Here is a 19997-nt window from a genome sequence, read left to right on the forward strand (position 1 = left end):
ATCGAAGAGGAAATACTGCGTTCTTTGCGTTTGTATGTAGTCTAGATTTTCATTCACACACATATATTGTTGATTGAAGGGTAAAGGAAAATCAATTTCTGTCAATACTCTATCATACAGAGCTCCTTTTATTTACGTCACCATCACATCATCATCATCATCATTGTCAACATTATCTGAATCAAAAAGGTGTCTTGTATATGATTGCCATTAACAAGGAGATAAGTATGTTAAGTAAATATTGAACGGCATAGCAGTATATATTTTTTTTTAGTTACTTTTACCAGGTAAAGCAATATTCATTCATCCCTTATCAACCAAAAGTTGTTTCTTAAATCCCACATTGCAATCGCTAACTAATCGCACTAATTGAAAACTGTAAACATTTTACACTTCATCAATATGATTCACTTACATCTTATCTTTAATTTCATTTTCTCCCTGTGTCATAAGGATTGCATATGAAAAGTAAAGGATTCGCAAAAATCTAGGCAAGGCATCAAACAGATATGGCCGGCGAAAGGTAGTACCTTAACTGCCCGTGCTCTCTAGAAAATACTTTTATTTTTTAAATCATAATTTTTTCCTACTTTGGATGCATTTGCCACTTTTCTCCAAAACTAAATTCGGCTGAAGTCTTTCTTTTATTGGCTTGGTAAGATTATCTAATTGGTCATAGAGTTCTCGTCCCGACAGGGCAAGGAATAATCCAAGCAATATTTATTTAATTTGCCTCAATCGAACATGGGTGTCCTCCTCACTCACTTAAGAGTACACGGTTTTACTTCTTTTTTCATTGTCCTAAAAAATCCCTCAAGTTTTTAGAAATGATATTTAAAAGGTTTACCGGCCAGTCAGAGTCTTTTGTGCGGCTGAAAGGTACATTTTGTCGGGTGAAGCTGCTACTTAAAGCATCTCAACCCTACAAATGTTTAAAATATCAGCCCGAATATTTCGAACTGGCTACACCTCACTAACAGACCGCAATTCGCATCTGAATAATTTCAGATTTCAATGTTTGCCTCCAGTAACGGTCTCTAAAGAAACATGTACGAGCTTCCCCTTTTGTTGCAAAGAAAAATAATCTTTTTACTACAATTCAACCTACTTTTGTAAAACAATGTTTATTTGTTACACTTCATTAGAAAAATGAATTTGAGCTTGAAAGACTTGAACAATTGACAAATAGAGGAAGACCTCCTAAAAAGAAAACACTTTTTTTTTCTGACAAAGCAGCTCAACGAATGTACATAGGCGTCAAAAAACGTTTCCAAGCCATTGACAGATCTCCTGTAAACACATTTTCTTGTGGAGATGATCTACTGTAAGAGACAAAAAGCACTTTCCTTTATCTCCGACCGCAACGATTGCTCAATGTAGTTTTCAATAAACTATGAATATATATTTCAATATATATATCAATCAGAATGTAACATTATTTCCATTTTAAACTAAAACTTTTTCATTGCTTTACGCAAAAAAAATTTTCCTGTTTCATCATGACAATCCTAACGGCACGCACAAGAACACATTACCCATTAACGGAAATACATTCACGTGAAAGGCGAAAATTCCGAAACTTTCTGCTCGAGATTCGTCTCACGTGGATAAGACGTCGTCTTATACTTTCAGAAACGTAAAGTCTCCATGTTTTCAAATGTTACGTAAATGGACCGTTTTGAGAAAAACCATTCATTCCAATCTTCGTGTCCGGCTTTACATTCTATTATAATAACGAATTAAAGATCTTAAGGAGAGAATAATTGAATAAGAGTTTTTGTTTAAAGTAAGCTCAAGTCCGCTGTTTTTTTTTTTTTTTTTTGTAATATGGGATGAGGGGACGTCCACTATTCGTATAACAAGATGACCGTCAGAAAGCAGTGTGGAAAGACAAGGAAGGGAAATGGTGGTCGCATACAAGTAAGTGTGCACCGCACTAACACTAAAGAAAACTCCAGCTAATCGAGATTCTTACTTACTCGGTTGCTCAGGCGGAGTGAATCAGGAAACTTAAATCGAAAGGTAAAACGTCGGACATAATATCGAAATTTTGATTTGACAGTTAAGTCTAAAAACTTGAATATGAAAAAATCTTCAATTAAAATGCAATGCGTCAGTTTATGCAGAGGCGTAAATCTATAAAAGACTTTTCTTTTATGCCAACAAACAGGATGGGTGTCCATGCTTTGGCTCATTTTCAAATCTCTTTGTGTTTGGTTCTTATTTTTTATTTTTATTTTTTTCAACTCTTTGTGAATGCTTTCCGTACTGCGTTTAAACCTAAACATCTATCCTATGTACGGCCACTATTTATGTATACTTTTAATAGTCTTCCGTTATTGTAACGAACAATTTGTAGCAAGTGTTACCCACACAGTTGCAAGCATTTCTTATGAAAAAAAGAACGAAAGAAAATAAATAACTGAATAACATAAAATGAATCTATGGTGGAAACGAGTTTTCGTGTTTGTTATCAATTATTGTTGTTATTATTGTGTTGCTGGCTGATTGTGTTAGAGTATACAGTGTTTTACACTTTCCCCATTTACAGAATAATTACATATGCACCCAACGCAATGCTATTTCAAAGGATATAAACTTTCTATCTGCGTTTACACCACATGCATTTACATATCTATGTACCCCGCACTCTGTACTGTGTACTCTTGGATGAAAAAATCTATGTACAATGGTTATGTGATATGCGATGTTAACGTTAGATGAAATTTTTATGAACATAACCACAATAAAGTATACAATTCTTATACATATATTTATATGTTATATATATGTATATAGAGTTTTTGTGTATGTTTCTTGATTTTTTCATCATCACAAAATTATAAAAATTTGGTTAAAGATGTTTTTTAAGGTAGTTGTACGCATATTTTTGGCAGTCAGTGTAAGTAAATTATATTTGCATTTAATTTTCTTACCACACAGCGAAAATTATTGCTTTCTACGGACTGGTCTACTGACCAGTCTGTAGTCATTTCGAAACAATATGAAACTCGTTCTAGCTAACAATTGCAAAACCGGAACTTCATTTATAATGAAAAATTGCTCAACGAATTGACAACATGTTCAGTGAATTATGGTTGTGTGTGTGTATGAACTGATCGTTTAAATAAAAAATGAAAAGCGGAAATTCAAGAAAAGCGATTCGAAAAATTAATGAAAGAAATCAAAATCACTGTCCAATCTTTACGAAAACTTAAAATTCATTTTAACTTATGATTAGCTATAAATGAAACGAGTAAATAAATTCTATACAAAAGCCATTGTCGAGTTTCATAACTGTGAAGATATTACTACGATTGTTGCTTAAAGGTGAATAGCGATAATAGGGCGCCTCATCATCGCAACGCCGAGTAAATTAATATTGCAATTAGGTTTCTTCCAGTCGAAAATACTCAACTGAGATTATATATGAAATTAAGAATATCAGTCATGCTGTCTGTTCATTTACTCGCCACTTGTATGTTTCCAGGGTTGATGTAGAAACACATTCCATCACATTCCATACGAAAAATTATAAATTTATCAGTACTATACGACAAGCTCTGTAATATTGAAAAACGGGCACTGGTTTTATGCGTTCATTACAGTTAGGTAATTGCCATTCATTACGTTCAGTTCCGTCCTTTCAGCCACCCATGGGTCGTATAAGAACAGGGAAATGGACTCAATCCGCCAATCGAGAATTGTAATACTTTAATTTTGCTGTTCCTTTGAGTAGCAGAGAAAGATGTAAATAGTCTTGACATCCGTCCCGAAAGTCTAAATCGCCGCTCTGGCATATACTGAGGCAGGAACTTAGTAATAGATGTAGTGTTTTACCTGGCGTAACAGAGTACTATATATCTATAGAATATTACATATTTGTTGTTTGTCTGATGCCTTTTTAGATTTTGCCACTACGCATTAAAAAGTAGTAACTTATCGTAAAATAGGACCAAGCCTAACAATTGTCAATACACTCTTTGGCTTTACATAAATAAAGAATAAAGTCGAGTTTTTTTGATTAATTAAAACGAACCTTTTTTTCATAAATATCTCCAAGTCCTTACTAATAATGCGTCTGGATGTTTAAAGATGTGGAAAATCGAAAGGAAAAGATAAATTAGTTCAAATCAAATCCATCCCTCTGTCTGCGCATTTTAGCGGCGTTCAAAGGAATGACATTTTTCGAAATTATTTCGAATATTTATTTAGGCAAGAAATTGGTCGAGAGATCGCACAGATCCATAAAACGTTACAAGTAGCCTATAAGAAAGATTATCGTGTGTCCCGTTAAACTTCTTAGATATAAGCCTATTCCCAAGCGAAAAGGGGACCTATAGCATGAAACTATACATGTTCTTGGTACAGCCAGGCACATGCTATTTAAAAATGAATCATTTCTGCTTGCAGACACACGTGCACGCAACCCTTTTTTTACACGATTTTGAAATAACACGGTTCACCAATGAGAACAAACACACTTTTTTTCAATTTTATACAGCGATTAAACACAACTGAGGAAATACTGTGACTACGAGTGTGAGGTCAGTCAGTCACATTACGCCCACAAATGTATTGTTTACAATAGGGAAATTGATTTTGATTCTTAATTTCAATTTCATATTTTGCTCGTTGTATTTATGAACTGAATTTTCACTAATATTAATTTTTTTTTCCCCTTTAGAAATGAAAATTAAATGTTTCCGTTGTTTCGTATTTGGAGCTTTTTCATCTCACGCGATTTTTTCAAGTTGTGGAACATATCTCTAAATTTATCAAAAGTTGCACATATATGTTTTTACACGATTCTTTTTGCACGCTTATTTAAGGAACGTACCTATGGTGTAAAAAAAGAGTTGCATGCACTTACATAGGCACACAATGGCTATCAAATAGTTGTCGAAATTTTGGCACAAATATTTACTGGGTCATCTAGATGTCCAATTAAAAAATGATCTCGTTTGGCTGAGTATTGTGTATGCGTATATATTAATAAAATACTTAGCAATTTTTATGTATATAAGAAACATAAAAACGAGGCCTGAATATCTCGCCAGCCAGATTGTAAGTAACTATTTTATAGGTTTTTTTTAAATTATTTCCAATTTGTTTAAAATGAATTTTTGCTCTATTTAAAATTGTGAAATTTGTTCCGACAAACGAAAAGAGACATAGATTTAATGGCTCATTTGATTTAAAATTATTCTTAAGAAGCAATGACAAAATGAGAGAGAAAAGTAAATGGAAAGAGAAAAACTTACCTGTATGAAGTTGCATTGACATAACAAACATCAAACATACTATCAGGAGGCGTAGTATGTATTCCAAATGTGCTTTGTGAAAATGAAGAGAAAGTCGTCCTTTCATATTTGGAAATGTTGATTTTGTTGAACAGCCGATGGTGGTCTCGTTACAGCTAATGTCGTTCCTGCTGCTGGCATAGTTTGCTATAATATTATTTGGTTTGCTTTGCTGTTGGTTTTGCATACATTTGTGTTTGAAGCTGCACTTTGAGCTTAAACAAACTCTGCTGGCACGTTGAGCTTTGTTGTTTGTTAAATTTTTTCCAGCAATTGTATTAAGTGTTGCAGATGAAACTGTTTCTCTGTTCTCTGATGGCAATAATGTTACCGGCAATCCTGATAATGGTGACGATGATGACGACGATGATGATGATGACGAAAATGATAGAGATAACGATAACGGCGGCGATAATTCTATGCTACTTTTTTCTCTAGCCATCAAGGGAAAAGACTGTGCTAGAGTTTGCGTTGATGCTGGCGAAGTTAATGCAGTTTTAGTCATTATTGAATTTCGTGAAGGCGCCGTTACTGCAGAATGCGAGTGTTTTCGTTTTACTTGTAGTTGTAACTTCTGTTGCGGGCGATATTGCTGCTGCAATTGTTTATCTTTTGGCCCAATATCTGCAATTGCCTGTAAAACTGCAGGAGTTGCTGTCACAAGCGCTTGCAGTGACGCCTGCTGTTTAAGCATCGAGGCTTTTTTCGTTTTTAAGCTATTGCCTTGCGACTGACCTTTGCCTGCCATAAGGCATATTTTTGTTGCATGATTTTTTTCTGGAATCATGATTTCACTTAACGTCATATTTTTTTTTTCGATATCACTTTGACGACATGCAGAGTCGCTGACAGTTCGCTTCATATGTTGAATATGATGATTACATAAAGATCATTGCCAGTTATTTTCGAGGCATTTATTTTTCATAATGATTCCAATTTTCCGTTTTTTTTTTTTAATTTTTTTTCGTTTCGATTTTCGTTTACTTCAAGGATATTAATATTGTTGCTGCAGTTGGATAAGCTGTTTTTCTTCTGCCGTCACCCAAATTTCTCAATGGATTACTCGTGTCTCGGCTTTAAAGTTTCTTGGCATAGTTTTCTGTTGCCGTTGTTGAGCGTTGTGTTCATAACTTGTGTTTGCAGAAGTTTGATTAATTATTCCATCGCACAAATGCAATTTCCATGTTTTACACAAGCTCTGTGCTGCGTTCTGTGTTTAACAAGGAATATGTTTATTCTTTCCTTTTCTCTCCCTCTCTTAATCTGTCTATCTCTATCTCTCTCTCTCTCTCTCTCTCTCTCTCACACACTCTCTATCTTTTCTTTTGTATTAATTAAGGAAGCGTTCTGGCGTTCCGACGTTCTGCTTTGCTGGCGTTGCGGCCTTTTGTGCTTTTGACGTTCGTCTCTTTTGATTTTAAATCTTATTTAACTTATTTTGTCATTTTTCTTTCCATCTAGAAATTATTAAAAATCAATATGTTTACCAGCATTTTTGATAAACGATTGAAATAATGCACTTCCTCCTTTGTTCAAACAAGCTGCAAAAAAAAAAAGAAAGAAAATATCTCAGAAATTCGTTTTGATGTTAAAGGCAAAAGGAAAACAATACCCAATCTTCGTATATGAAAGAAAGAAAAAATTAAATACGTTTTTACAGCTATGGTATTAAAAAGCGACAATTGCACTTAGCAGTAATTGCACTTGAGAAGTGAAGGAAGGGTTTAGCCCAAAAGAAAACTACAGATCCTTTCGTTTTCCATCGTTCAAATGTTTCCCGTTAAACAAGTCAAGTGTTGCTAGTTAAAAATGATGGTTAATTTACGATTAATTAATTAAATTAATCACTTTGACCTGGATATACCTTGAATTATGACGGCTCACATACAAATGACAAATCGAGAAATTCAATATCTTAAAAAGTTGGTGAGTCTACTTTATAAGTGGTACAACTCCTTCAAAGAAAGCCCAGAAAGTGTTAATGATGATGCCACCCTGGACGCCTCGTTGAAGCAGTGAAGAATATTGTTATGAAGAGTCGCTGTTCGAGAAGTTGCCGAAGATGTCGGCATGGCTTAAGTCATCCACTTTTTTCGGGAAGTTTGGACATGAAAAGTATGGTAGCGGAGTTTTTGTTCTAATTTGTTTTGTATGTAACGCTATCTCAGTTTTAAATTATAAAAATTTGCTAAGTGTGCGCTTCGTTGCTTAAAGAAAAATTTGGAAAAACTATAAAACACTATGCAAAATATTGATAGAACGATTCAATACAGTTGTTTACACATCGGCTTTTCAAAGGCATGCGTTATATGGAAAGCGATCGAAAAGGTGTTCCAATCCGAACCATTTTCAAGGGCACTCGTCTCAGAGTCAAAACTCGTCGGTTTATAACATTTTATAAAAATATCGCAAAAATTACGACCTGTTGATTGAAAAAAACAAAACACACACGCACACACACACACACACATAGACGGACAAACAAACTCGTCTGTCCGTCAGTTCGTTTTGTGTGGTGTGTGCGACTTAGAAGATGAGTCTGAATCGATTGGTATAACGAAAGATAGGTTTATCGCTAAATGTTGTGCACATCGGCACAAACTGGATACATTCTTGTATCGGACGGGAATTAGGGTATAAGAACAAATCCTTTAGGGTGAGTCCTGGTACACTATTTCGAAATATTTCTTCCATCTAAATCCGAGCGAAGAATATTTAAAAAAGAAGAACAAACGTCAATAAGCATTCATTCAATGTTTAAAAGATTTCTGAGCAATCTTCATGGGGAGAATCGAATACACAAACTTTCCTCTACAACAGTTTATTTATTAAGAAAAGTAATAAACGTTTATTACGAATATTTATTCTCTCTAGAGCTGGGTAGAAATTCCAATGCATAGCCTATTCCAGTTTGGCTCTTAATTAATTTCGCAAATTCCATTTACATTTCACATAGACACACACATATATATGTATATGTATACAAAAATATATTTTATAAGACTGATAATGTTGTCTTTTTTCCTATATGTGTAGAGCAGAGAGTTTTTAAACACTTCACACTAAAAAACCACCGCTTTTGTTTTTGTACGCACATAGTAGTTTTAATTCATATAAAGCACTAATAACCACTAATAACCACTAATAACCTTTGACCACATTTTTTGCATTTTTCTTTTCGATATCAGTTTTAACATTTCTCATTGATTTACTCATTGAAACTCATTCCGCAGCAGTTTTTCCACTGCAATTTTTTTTTAAAATAATGACATTGATGATGCCTCGGTTAGGTTGAGTTTAATTAAAAATATTTTGATTTATTTTTGTCAAGCCAATTAATTGCTTTTTCTCTTATTGAAAGGATAGACAACGATATTTAACATCATATAAAGCTTGTATTACGGTAACAATAGCGTAAATAAATATTTAAATAATTTTTACTAAATTTCATCGGTATTCACTACAAGCGAACGAGCGTAAAGCACACGAAAAAAAAAAAAACATAAAAGAAATTCTCGAAACGTTCAGTTGTGCGTGCATTCACAGCGCGAGAAGCAACGACTGAATGAACTTACATTGTTTTGTCGGTGATGACATAGCCCTTATACATGATGTTCTTCGACAGCGACGACCTCTGAACATAAAACAAAAATAAGGGAGAATTCTTTTCCTTTTTTTTTTTTTTTGCTTCTTTTTCTTCTTTTGTTTTTTTTTTTATATATTTTTTATTTTTTCTATTTCTTATTATGGAGATGCAAAAAGCTGCAAATAATAAATACATACATACAAGAAAAAAGAAAAAAAGCATTGCTTAGAAGCAAAAAAGCAAAATCCTTGATAAAGGTTAAAATTTTGTATTCTATAAAGAGAAATTTAACCTTAGCAAAGACAAAACAAAAGAAAGCAACAGATTATTTCTTCTATAGAGAATAATGACATGGAAAAGCTCTTTAAAAGAAAACAAAAAAGAAAATCTCAAACTCCTTCATATGACTTTCATGACGGAGTTAAGTTTGAAATGAGGTGTAAAACGTTTAAATTTTTAAATAAAAAATTTAATCATTTTTTTCACTTGAAAAAACCATCTATTGAGAAAAATTAATACAGTCTATATTATAATCAATTTATTTCTCATCATTTTTAACTCAACTTTTCCCCATCTTTCTAAAAACAATAGCGATACCATGTCGAAGGACCGACATTGTGGTCTAATCGTTGACCCATTTTCGTAATTTTTCACCATTTCAAAAGGGCGTGCCAGGCAAGCCTGCAGTATGGCTCTGATCTGAAAAATTGGCAATCAGAAAGCGCTACTTCGCTGGGTGTGGCAGAACTTCCCATTCGCATTGATGCAGTATACCCTTCACAACTTTTGCAACGTATGGACAAGCGCTTTCTATTCTATTCCATTATTCCTCGTCTGCTTTGCAACAGTACATTGTCCAATTAGTTCAATTAATATCGGTGGACATCTGCACTAACAATTTTATTCGATTTTAGCAGCTCGTACACCTCGTAGTACACCTTGCTGATCCCACCATTTGCACTGCAACACTTTATGGCCTTGGATATTCCGCTTCAGTATCATGTGGACGGCTCCCCTGACATAACACATGACCCACTTTTTATCGCCATGCACAATACCACCCAGAAAACCACTCTCTCTCTTGCTCTCAATTTTAAGCATTTCTATACACAGAATAACTCAATGATATTAAATGGAAAATTCTTATATTATGTAGAGAAATGTCATAATCTCATCAAATTTAATCGTTGGGTACATTGACAATTCGCATTACTTTATCACTTTCACCAACAGATTCGTCAGAAAATGGAAATATTTCGTTGAGGGCATCTTAAACCATTTATCTATGTTTGCATTGTTTTTCTTTTTTTTATTATTATTTCTATTGATGTCTGAAAATTTAATTTCATAAATAAAAATTTTCGTAAACGAATATCTGCTGTTTCTACGTATGCGATAGATAGACTCAACTTTTGTCTGGATCGATCGAAACGTCTCCGCCTATCTGGCCATCTCTTGTGTCAAACCTACAGATCGCAATTTTTGAGATGAGACATTGAACTGTTTTGACCCAAGAACAAATACTATTGCAAATGTTCTAATGTATACAGTTTCTGGCTTAGAATAGTCCTTATATGAATAACTGTAGGTTGTGGTAGAATATTTAGGGGTGGACCATGGCCCACTATAGCGTTTTTACTTCTTTTTAATATATCCTCTAAAGCGGTAAAATAAAACGCTTTTTGGATAGGCACCAACTCATTTTTTCACTCATTTCCCTATGTTTCTAAGTTTCAAGGTACAACAACAAAGTGTTACGAAGCAAAAAATATGAAGAAAAAAAAAACAAAAAGGAAAAAAGATTTACAACCCTCTGCAAGTGTTGCCACAAATTGCTTCATTTATATGCAACAAAGTATAAACTGCACAAAACCAACCTAAACAAGCACTTACAAATACTTTTTTTTTAAATACCCATCATCCTCGCATAGCCAGACCAACAACTGAATATCTAATACATATCCGAACCGAAACCCATTCAAGCAACCATTACCAAATTCAAATAAGGTTTTCAAGTGCTTTTATATGCATATTTAAAGGAATATCTACGAGATAAAATGTATTTTGTTTTCTTTGTTTTTCGTTTTTTGCATATTTCCATGTTTTGTACCTTAGCTCTCACGAAAGAAAGGTAATTTTACAAATTTTTATTTCAACCATCTAAAATATAATTTAAAAAACAAAACAAAGCAAAACAAAAAAAAAAAAAAATAGATTCATGCACCCGAGAGACTGATGAGAGCTGTTTAGTTTTTTAAATTGTTGTTGTATAGTCGTTAAATACATTGTTTCATCATGGACCGATCTTATTAATTTTTATTCCTGCACTCTTTGCGGTAACAACGCAAGCTTTTCTTTTTTAGGTTATTTGCTTATTTTAAGTTTAAGTTGTTTAATAACTATCGTGATTTTTTCCCTTCCTCTCTCTCTCTCTCTCTCTCTCTCTCTCTCTCTCTCTCTCTCGCTGTTTCCCTCTCCACATGCTTGTTGATAAAGTTCGAGGTTCATTTGAAATGCTATGAATTATTTATGACATAATAAGATTACTTTATATATGAGGAAACTGATATCAAGAATGTTTGCTTTCATGTAGAGTTCCTTGGGTCGTGAAAATTATTGCCTGAAAGCCTTAGAGGATGAGTCTCAAGGTGATGCATAGCGATGAGTGCATTTGCTAACATGTTTCCATTTGATAGTATTCGCTTCAGAGTGCATTCGTGAATTATTTCTCTGTTGTTAGAAGGGATCAGCAAAATTTTTCCCGGTAGCCCATCAAGCTAAAGTTTGAACGCGTTTTTGGCCTGTAGCACACTCAGTCATTCATAACAAGCAGAAATATGAAATCCATAAAATAAGAGAGAGAGAGAGAGAGAGAGAGAGAGAGAGAGAGAGAGAGTAAGATTTCGAATCATTTTAATTGTCGGTTTGTGCAATATAATCTTGAAGACTGTTCTAAGGGTTTCAAAAATGACCTACACAGTTCGGTTAACTCTCAATAACCAATTGAGATAACAGGTTTAGTAGTTCAGGCATACATTGAAGTTGGCACGGAAGTCAACTGTTCATACATGATATTTAAATGTTGAGTTAAGCTAAATTGATAACCATTTGATGTTCTCTTGGAATCGGATCGTAGAGCACTTACATATGGTATTCGAAATTTCGAGGACAATTGCTACGATGCCCTACATTACTCGCTCCTTTTCTTAGAAGTTCCATAGGATATTACTTTCGGTTATGAGTTGAAAAAATTTCATCACGATTTCCTATTTACGTACTTTGAAATACGTTTACGTGGCGAGCTACTTAATTGATATTTAAATTCGATCCACTAATCTTCTAACTCTGTTTAGGGGACATTTAAGAATCCCTTTCTCGCCGTCGTCCGGTTAGTATTACTGAAAAAAAAAAACGCAAAAAGAGCTCCCTAAGCTCTTAGGAATTATTAAACAATAATAGCAACGGTTTTACGATACAAAGAAAACGTAATTTATAATTAACACGAATGGGTTTAACTGCAACTATTACCAGAGAAGAAATTACATTAATTTTGTAAGTTGTGAAAAGCTAAAGAAGGAAAAGAGAAATATTTTATTGTTTTGTTCTTTGCAGAAGACTTATCAGCTGATAGACAAATGAAACGGTACCAAGCATTAGCTGCACATTGAGTTTATAATTCATGTTATATAGAATAAAGTAGAATGAAAGAACACACTCACACAAATTTAACTTAATGCGGTCATTTTAACTAATGAGAGTTTTTCTTTATTTTCTTATTTCATCTTATACCAAGTAACTGTAAAGCCGTAAAGCTATCATTTTGCTCATTCTAGTATCTCAGAAGAGAGTTTTTTTTTTTTTTGTTTTCTTCTTGAATTCGTTTACTCCAGAATCTTAAGTGCATCTGGCTAATGAACCTAATAAATTAATTTTTTAATGGTTGATAACTACAATTACGAACTGAGAATGCAAAGCTAACGATAAACAATGTAGCGACGTTAATGGTAAACATTCAACCACATAATATCAAAATTATTTTTAGGGCGTGTCCATAAATTCAATTGATTATCAAGTATTTTAACATGAAATCAAAATTTTACTTCAATGAACAAAGAAACAGGGTAAGTCACATGACACACCGCAACCTCAATGGACACGAATTCGAAGATACTTCTTCCTTTCAAAGAAAAGAAAGACCGACCGAAAACTGTAAGTGAAACGAATTAATTTAAATTTATTGTGTGTCTTGCGGTTACAGAACTAATTGAAACAGACTTAATTAGTTTCAGGGCAAATAACACAAAAAAATAAATAAATAAATTAAATGTGTATAAAAAAAGAAAACCAAATGAGAAAATATTTACGAATTTTTTTTCAACTATTACTTCAGATGATAATAAAATTTTCTAATATTTATTGAATTGTTTACCAATAAATAAATAATTTCTCATTGTAACCTTCGAAAAACCACGAAATGCACTCCGGGGGTCTTATAAGTCATACATATTACACAGCTGTAGCCAAAAGTACTGAACATATTCGCTAAGACAGAAATGTCTTCAAAATATTAAAAGAAATTTTTTCTTTATGTCATAGTATAACATGTAGCATTCATTTTCAGAAGAGGTTCTCCTTCTTGAAGATCCATAGCATAAGCATTCGGCCGAAATTGGAGTATAACTCGCATGGGTGGGCGAGTGAGCCTCGAAACTTCGTTTGAAGACACTCAAGTATATACAGCGATGCTCATGGGCAACGAAAGTGTGTCCAAAATTCTCGGTTTCCTTGAACATTGTCATAACATGGGCTATGTTATGCTTATGTTCAAGTATAGCGCGAACCTTCTACAGAGAGAGAGAGAGAGAGAGAGAGAGAGAGAAAGAAACAGAAAGAGAACGTTCACAAACACCACTCCCTCTCGTGACCCTTTCTTCCTATAACCTCTTCCTGATCAGCATCGTGTCTACACGCATAGGGGACACCCGATGAAGATAAAGCGCTTCAAGTCGAAGGATATTAATCAAAAAACAAACCTTCTTAGATTGTTTTATGGCTAATGCTATTCTAGCATAATTACAAGATACTAGTAACGTCAATGCGTTGTCGGTGCTAATGGTGTTCGCTGTTCGTACTTTTTACTTTGCCCTCGTAGAATTAATTAATCGCTAGCATCTCGATAGCAGAATAAATACCGATACATAAGCAATTTCAGCATCAATTTTAAACAAGTTTTAGTGTTATTATTAAATAAGTTTTAAAATTGATTTTGCATTAATGATAAAGTTTTGTTTCTCTGTTTTATCTACTTCTTCGTACTTACATTCTTAAGTTTTCAATTAAATTTTCTCCACAATATGATAATTACATACTTTTGCGTATCCCTAAGTTATGACCAAAAATGTGAACAAAAACTAAGAAAGAAAATATTTTCAATTCTTTCTGTCTGCAATCTTCCATTAAATTGAAAACTTGAGAAAAATACTTTTGCCATCGTATGCATAGATGAATACATATATACATATATATACATATATACATATATACATATATATACATATATACATATATACATATATATACATATATACATATATACATATATATACATATATACATATATACATATATACATATATATACATATATACATATATACATATATATACATGGTGTATTTATATAGCTGTATATAGTTGTGTAGATGTGTTTGACAGGTGTATATGTAACTATATAGATATACATCATTCTAGTTTTGAGATATTTCATATATCAAATCATATGATAGAACAAAGTTTCATCATATTTAATATAATCTTTTCTTGAATTTCATATGTCACGAAAATTTAGTTTAGTGATGCATTTGTATATGACACATATGTGCATATAAAAATATGCTCGAAATTTCAATGATTTGGTTTTGTAAAGACAATATAATGGTCTTCTCAGGAAACTATCAAACGTCGGTCACTTCTAAGTGAGATAAGGTAGCATCTCTTTTCCCCTCTTTTTATATGGGAAAAACCATAGTCAGAGATAAACTATGACCTTCATACATGTATATGTACTCGTCCATAGTCATACATGTACGTATGTCCAAACACAAATACAGATGAAATTTACCGCCCTAATAATCAGGTTTGTATTTCCATTTTTGGGCAAATTTTTATTTATGCCTGCTATGACTTCATTATGGCTTTCACTTCCAGAATGTTCGCATACGATGGGAATATTTTTGGTTTTTTTTTTTCCATTTCACTCTTGGCTTTCAAACATATTAACTTTTTCAATAAAAGTGTTGAAAGAAATCTTCATAGGGCATGTTCCACTTCTGCTTGCCGCTTGTCGAATAACTTAATAATATCAATTTTCTCTCTAGTTCGACTCGAATTAAAAATAATTATAAATTGCTTTTTTTTTTCTATATCTTTTTTCTCTCCTTTAATTTGTTCATTCTTTTGATGCGTTGACCATAACGTAAAGACCATTAGCTCTTGCATGCATATAATTACGTAAAAATAAGAAACAAGTGTAAATGGAAGTAAAAGTCTCTATATAAAAAGTGTTCAGCAATCGGAATCGTTGCGGTCAGCAGAGCCGATAGACAGAGTAGCAATAGAGAGAAGTCAGCCAGACCGAACTGGAAATTCAATTTAACAAAAGTGCAAAATTACTTGCATGTTGAAAGGATCTATCAACTTTCAAAATCGCCTGGGACCTCACAAATTAATTGTGATTAAGGATAGAAGCACTACTTTTGGTACCTGATGTCCCGATTTTCAAGTCCAACAAACACTTTCCTTCCTCTGCCCTTCTTATAATCCTTTCCGATCACTACCATACTCACACTGACATCCTGACATCCTTTGTGTGGTTGATGAAAAAAAAAAAAACAACGCGAAACCTGCGGTGAGAAAGACCTTTACGCCGAAGCAAGTTTAAATGCATTCTATAATTGTTGTTTTGAGCATAATGAGCAGCTGTCAGCAAACAAACCATTATATCCAAGACCTTGCTATCAAGAAGTAAGGCAGTTCGATCAGAAATAGTGGAAACTGGTCTCTTGGCCCATAATTTGTCATTTTCTGTAGGCAACCCACAAACTAAATCCGCTTGAAAATAATCCTGCGATGTGGACTTGAAAAACGATTTCAAGCATATATCAATCAAAAGGAAATTCTCAAAAATATGGAAAAAGTTCATAGAAAAGAATTTCATTCCGTTTATTCATAATGTTTATATGATATTTCCATTTAATTTATAATTAAGAATTCAAGAGTTTTAAAATTAGCAAAAATCTATTTGGCTTTTAAATAAAACGCCCTGACTAAGTAGATGCCTAAGGCGAAGCTAATTCATTAATATGATCAAAATCAGAATTAAAACATGTGATATTCAAATTTTATGACTGAGCTTATTGATCTTGCCACAACATCAGACCTGAGGATCGCTATGTCATCACCAAAAATAAATAAGGTACAATAGGTAAGTTGAGGAAACCCACACACGTATATATAGGTTATAAAGAAGAGGGGATAGACATGACCCTTGGGGACAAGCGGCCGTTATAAGCAGTATGAACCATGGATTCCAGTGGAGTATTTTTTTAAGTTCTTTAGCGAAGAAAGGATTTTATATTCTACAACAAATAGTAACGTATTCGTAATTGCTTAATACCTTCCGAAAACAAATATTTTATAAATATGCAAGCTTGCAATTGCTTTCTTTGAAAAATTAAGGCAGAATTTTGCTTTGTAGAATAACGACTAACGTAATTAACTAATTTTCAAATATGATTGAAAATATGTTTGCATAGAAATGTGAAAAAGTATTTTACGATTTGTGCTATGTCATATGCACTAATATTTACATGTCACATGTACATACCTATTATATACATGAATGATGTATGCATCAAGTGGGTGATTATCAAGAGGAAAGCACATCAACTACAAAATACGAGTTTAAATAAAGTAATTTATATAACTCGATGAGGGAAATGAAAAGGTCAAGCATCGTTTCTTTTTATGATTACATTAAAACAAAAGATACGCATACCAGTACACATTACCCGGTACAATCAGTTATATTAAATATAAACGCAAGTTTTTAGTCGTTTAAATACTTCAAGCCTTTTCAACAACCATGCTATAAACCATCATCATTTACACAACTAAGTCGACAATTACGTTTTCGATCACCCAATAGGTAACTATCCTTTATATATGTATATATATATATATATATACATTTGTATATATGCTACAAGTTATTCTCTTCCTTTTCAATTCATTTCATTGCCATTGGTGTCTCTAAGCAAAATACCTAAGAATTATTTATTTCACTTTTCCGTTTTCCTGTCCTTCCTTATCTGCTGTTCATCAGTTAAAGTCCTCAGCAATGTTGATGTATGAAAATCCCTTAGTTTATTTGAATAAATCCTTTCGTTACGTTAATACTCTTATATAAATGCGACATAAAAATACAATAAAAAAAAATAAATTCTCACTTAGACTTTTAGCAGATTGTGGGCTCTTTTTTTACAAATATCTATCGGTCAGAATGAAAAAATGACATCACATCGCTTGTGAACACGAATATTAAACAAACTCTACATTTTTTTACGTAAAGTAGCTCAAAAGGAATGTTTCCGGTTACACGGTTTTGCTCAAGGAACTATTTCGACCAACCCCGTATAGCGTCCTTTTTTGATAAATTGCTGTATGATAGTATTTGGACATATTCTAATTGATGTGATAAACTGGGACAATGTTTTGAGTCCCCTCTCATATAACCCCTCCTACAAAAACTGTATCTTTATATAGTAAGAAAATCTAATTTTCAATATTATTATTATAATAGATTCGCCATAGTAAATTGGCCCAAAAATCAACTTTACCGAGCCACATAGATCTATTTTTTTGATACCACAGCATACGCGAACTCACAGATAATGTAAACTGTTCCATCTCAAAATTACTTATTTGTTAATACTTCATGGTGAAAATTTGCTCCTGGCAGTAATTTGACATAAAAATTATGTGAACCAAATTTGAACCGAATGGCTCAGTAAAGTACTAGGACAGATTTTTCATAAACTTCTTTAGAAAAAGATGCTATCTTCAATAGTTTATGATGAAAATTTGTCTACAGCTGTATTTTAATACAAAAATTGACGGTAGGGAATTTGGATCAACTAGATCTATTTTTTAAACCCTAATACATAAAGGGATTATCGTGCAAAGCAAATCCTTACATGGAGAGAAAGTCTTATTTCTATGACGAAAAGGCCGTGAAAAGTATGCCTTTGTATGAAAATAATTTGTCATTTTTGGTGTATTAAAAGGAAAACGGGTGAACAACTGTTCACTAGGCGAAGTGGTGTAGGATTCTTGCTTACGTTGCATTCTTTATTAATGTTTTAAATGACACGTGACGCATTAGCTTTCCCGATTCACAGATCAGTCTCAAAAATAGGGCGAACTTTCTTGCTCACCTGTTTTGGACTGAAATTAAAATTTTGCGCATTATTTTATTAATTATATCATCCTCATAGAAATCGTAAACGAAAGAGAATCACGTACTTACGCTTACATGGTAGCACTCGTCTTTAATTCTAAATTTTCCTCTCTAACGGAATTTAGGTTCATTAAAATACTTTTACAATCGTTCTACGATATTTCGTCGAGTATTGTCCTGTCACGTTCGTGCTGACATTCCGACTATTTTCCCTTTCAAGGCTCGGCTCAAACGCATCACTAGTAGTCAGTGGGAATCCCGCGTTACATTTTCATTCAGAGAGAAGTCGACATGCCTTCGTGTTCACATTGACTCCCCCTCACTCAGCTCTGTAAATCATCTGTTATTGATTCTCTCACTTAAAATAGCACTTCATCATGAAAATAATTAGGTAATCGTCCGATGTATGTAGTCATAGCGATGCAACTAATGCTCCTTCCATTGTCAATTCCTTAAAGCTCACTTTTATCCTTGATAGATTTTCTACATAAAAGAAGAGAGAAGGAAGATTTTCCATTTTCGATATTTCAGACGAATATCGTTGACGTAACATAAAATTTTTCCGTTTATGTGGGCGAGCGCCATGCTACCCAACAATCTGTTATCCATTACAATTAGATCAATTAAAAACAAAAAGAAGAAAAAACGAGCACCATCAATATCCGAGCAGACCCAAAAGCAATAAGGAAAATAGAAATGTTTAAGACGTAATTGCAAATATAGATGAAAAACTACGTGCATATACATGCAAACTGTATCAATGCTTGCGAACAGATGAAGAGCAGACGCTGGAGACAAAACCGACAAAATATTTGAGCGAAGATGGCCATCAGTATTATTATCCACGATAAGATCCAAATCATTCTAAAACAACAAAGTAGTTATGCGCGGCTTAATACGAATTTTTGGACACCCATTACATAATATATATATATATATATATATATATATGTATGTGTGACATCTGCCTTCGTAGGTAAAATCACAATAAGAAGTAGCGTTCAGTGCAAGCGTCCCGTGTAAAAGAAGGTTATTGTACTCGCACACCGTAACCGTAATGTTCGATATGACAGAACGACAAACTTAACATAACTGAATATAGAGAGTAAGGAAGTTCAAGTCATTCGAATATTTGTGCGGACATGAAATGTAAATAGATAAAGTGGCTTTTGACTCAAACGAAATTAAACACTTGCGAGGGCATTCCAATGGCAATGCAACGGTTACGTTGAGGACGATAGCGACGACAGCAACGACAATGGTTGCAACAAGCGGAAACCGGAAATGGTTTAACGACATTGTCCTTATGTGTATGTATATGCATATAAGGATACGTGTTCATGTTTGAATGCGAGTGAAGCCATGAAGTGGCTTATCATCAATTTGGTCAAGTATGAGAGTGGCTAATGCAATTACAACTGAAGATCCACACAAAAAAAAGTGGCTGGATATAGTTTCGAATTCTTTTGACAAAATAACAGAGTATACATCACAAGCATGTTTGATAAGTCGTACGCACACGTAGTTACCCACGCACTCAACCGTACACACACACACACACACACACACACACACACACACACACACACACA

At 33.5% G+C, this 19997-nt stretch overlaps 1 protein-coding gene across 8 annotated transcripts in view; it reads right to left on the reverse strand.

Moving 5' to 3' along the window:
• Positions 1-19997, reverse strand: part of LOC119638723 (neural cell adhesion molecule 2) — a 279884-nt gene that overhangs the window by 131268 nt on the left and 128619 nt on the right. For 4 of the 8 annotated variants that reach the window (XM_038035683.1, XM_038035676.1, XM_038035677.1 and 1 more), the window contains one exon: positions 5265-6844. In XM_038035683.1, the coding sequence (XP_037891611.1) occupies positions 5265-6165 (901 nt within the window). In that variant the 5' untranslated portion in view covers positions 6166-6844. The other 4 variants (XM_038035681.1, XM_038035679.1, XM_038035682.1 and 1 more) reach the window with 4 other exon arrangements.

The sequence above is a fragment of the Glossina fuscipes genome, unplaced genomic scaffold (genome assembly GCF_014805625.2).
Source record: "Glossina fuscipes isolate IAEA_lab_2018 unplaced genomic scaffold, Yale_Gfus_2 109, whole genome shotgun sequence".
In the NCBI taxonomy this organism is placed as follows: Eukaryota; Metazoa; Arthropoda; class Insecta; order Diptera; family Glossinidae; genus Glossina; species Glossina fuscipes.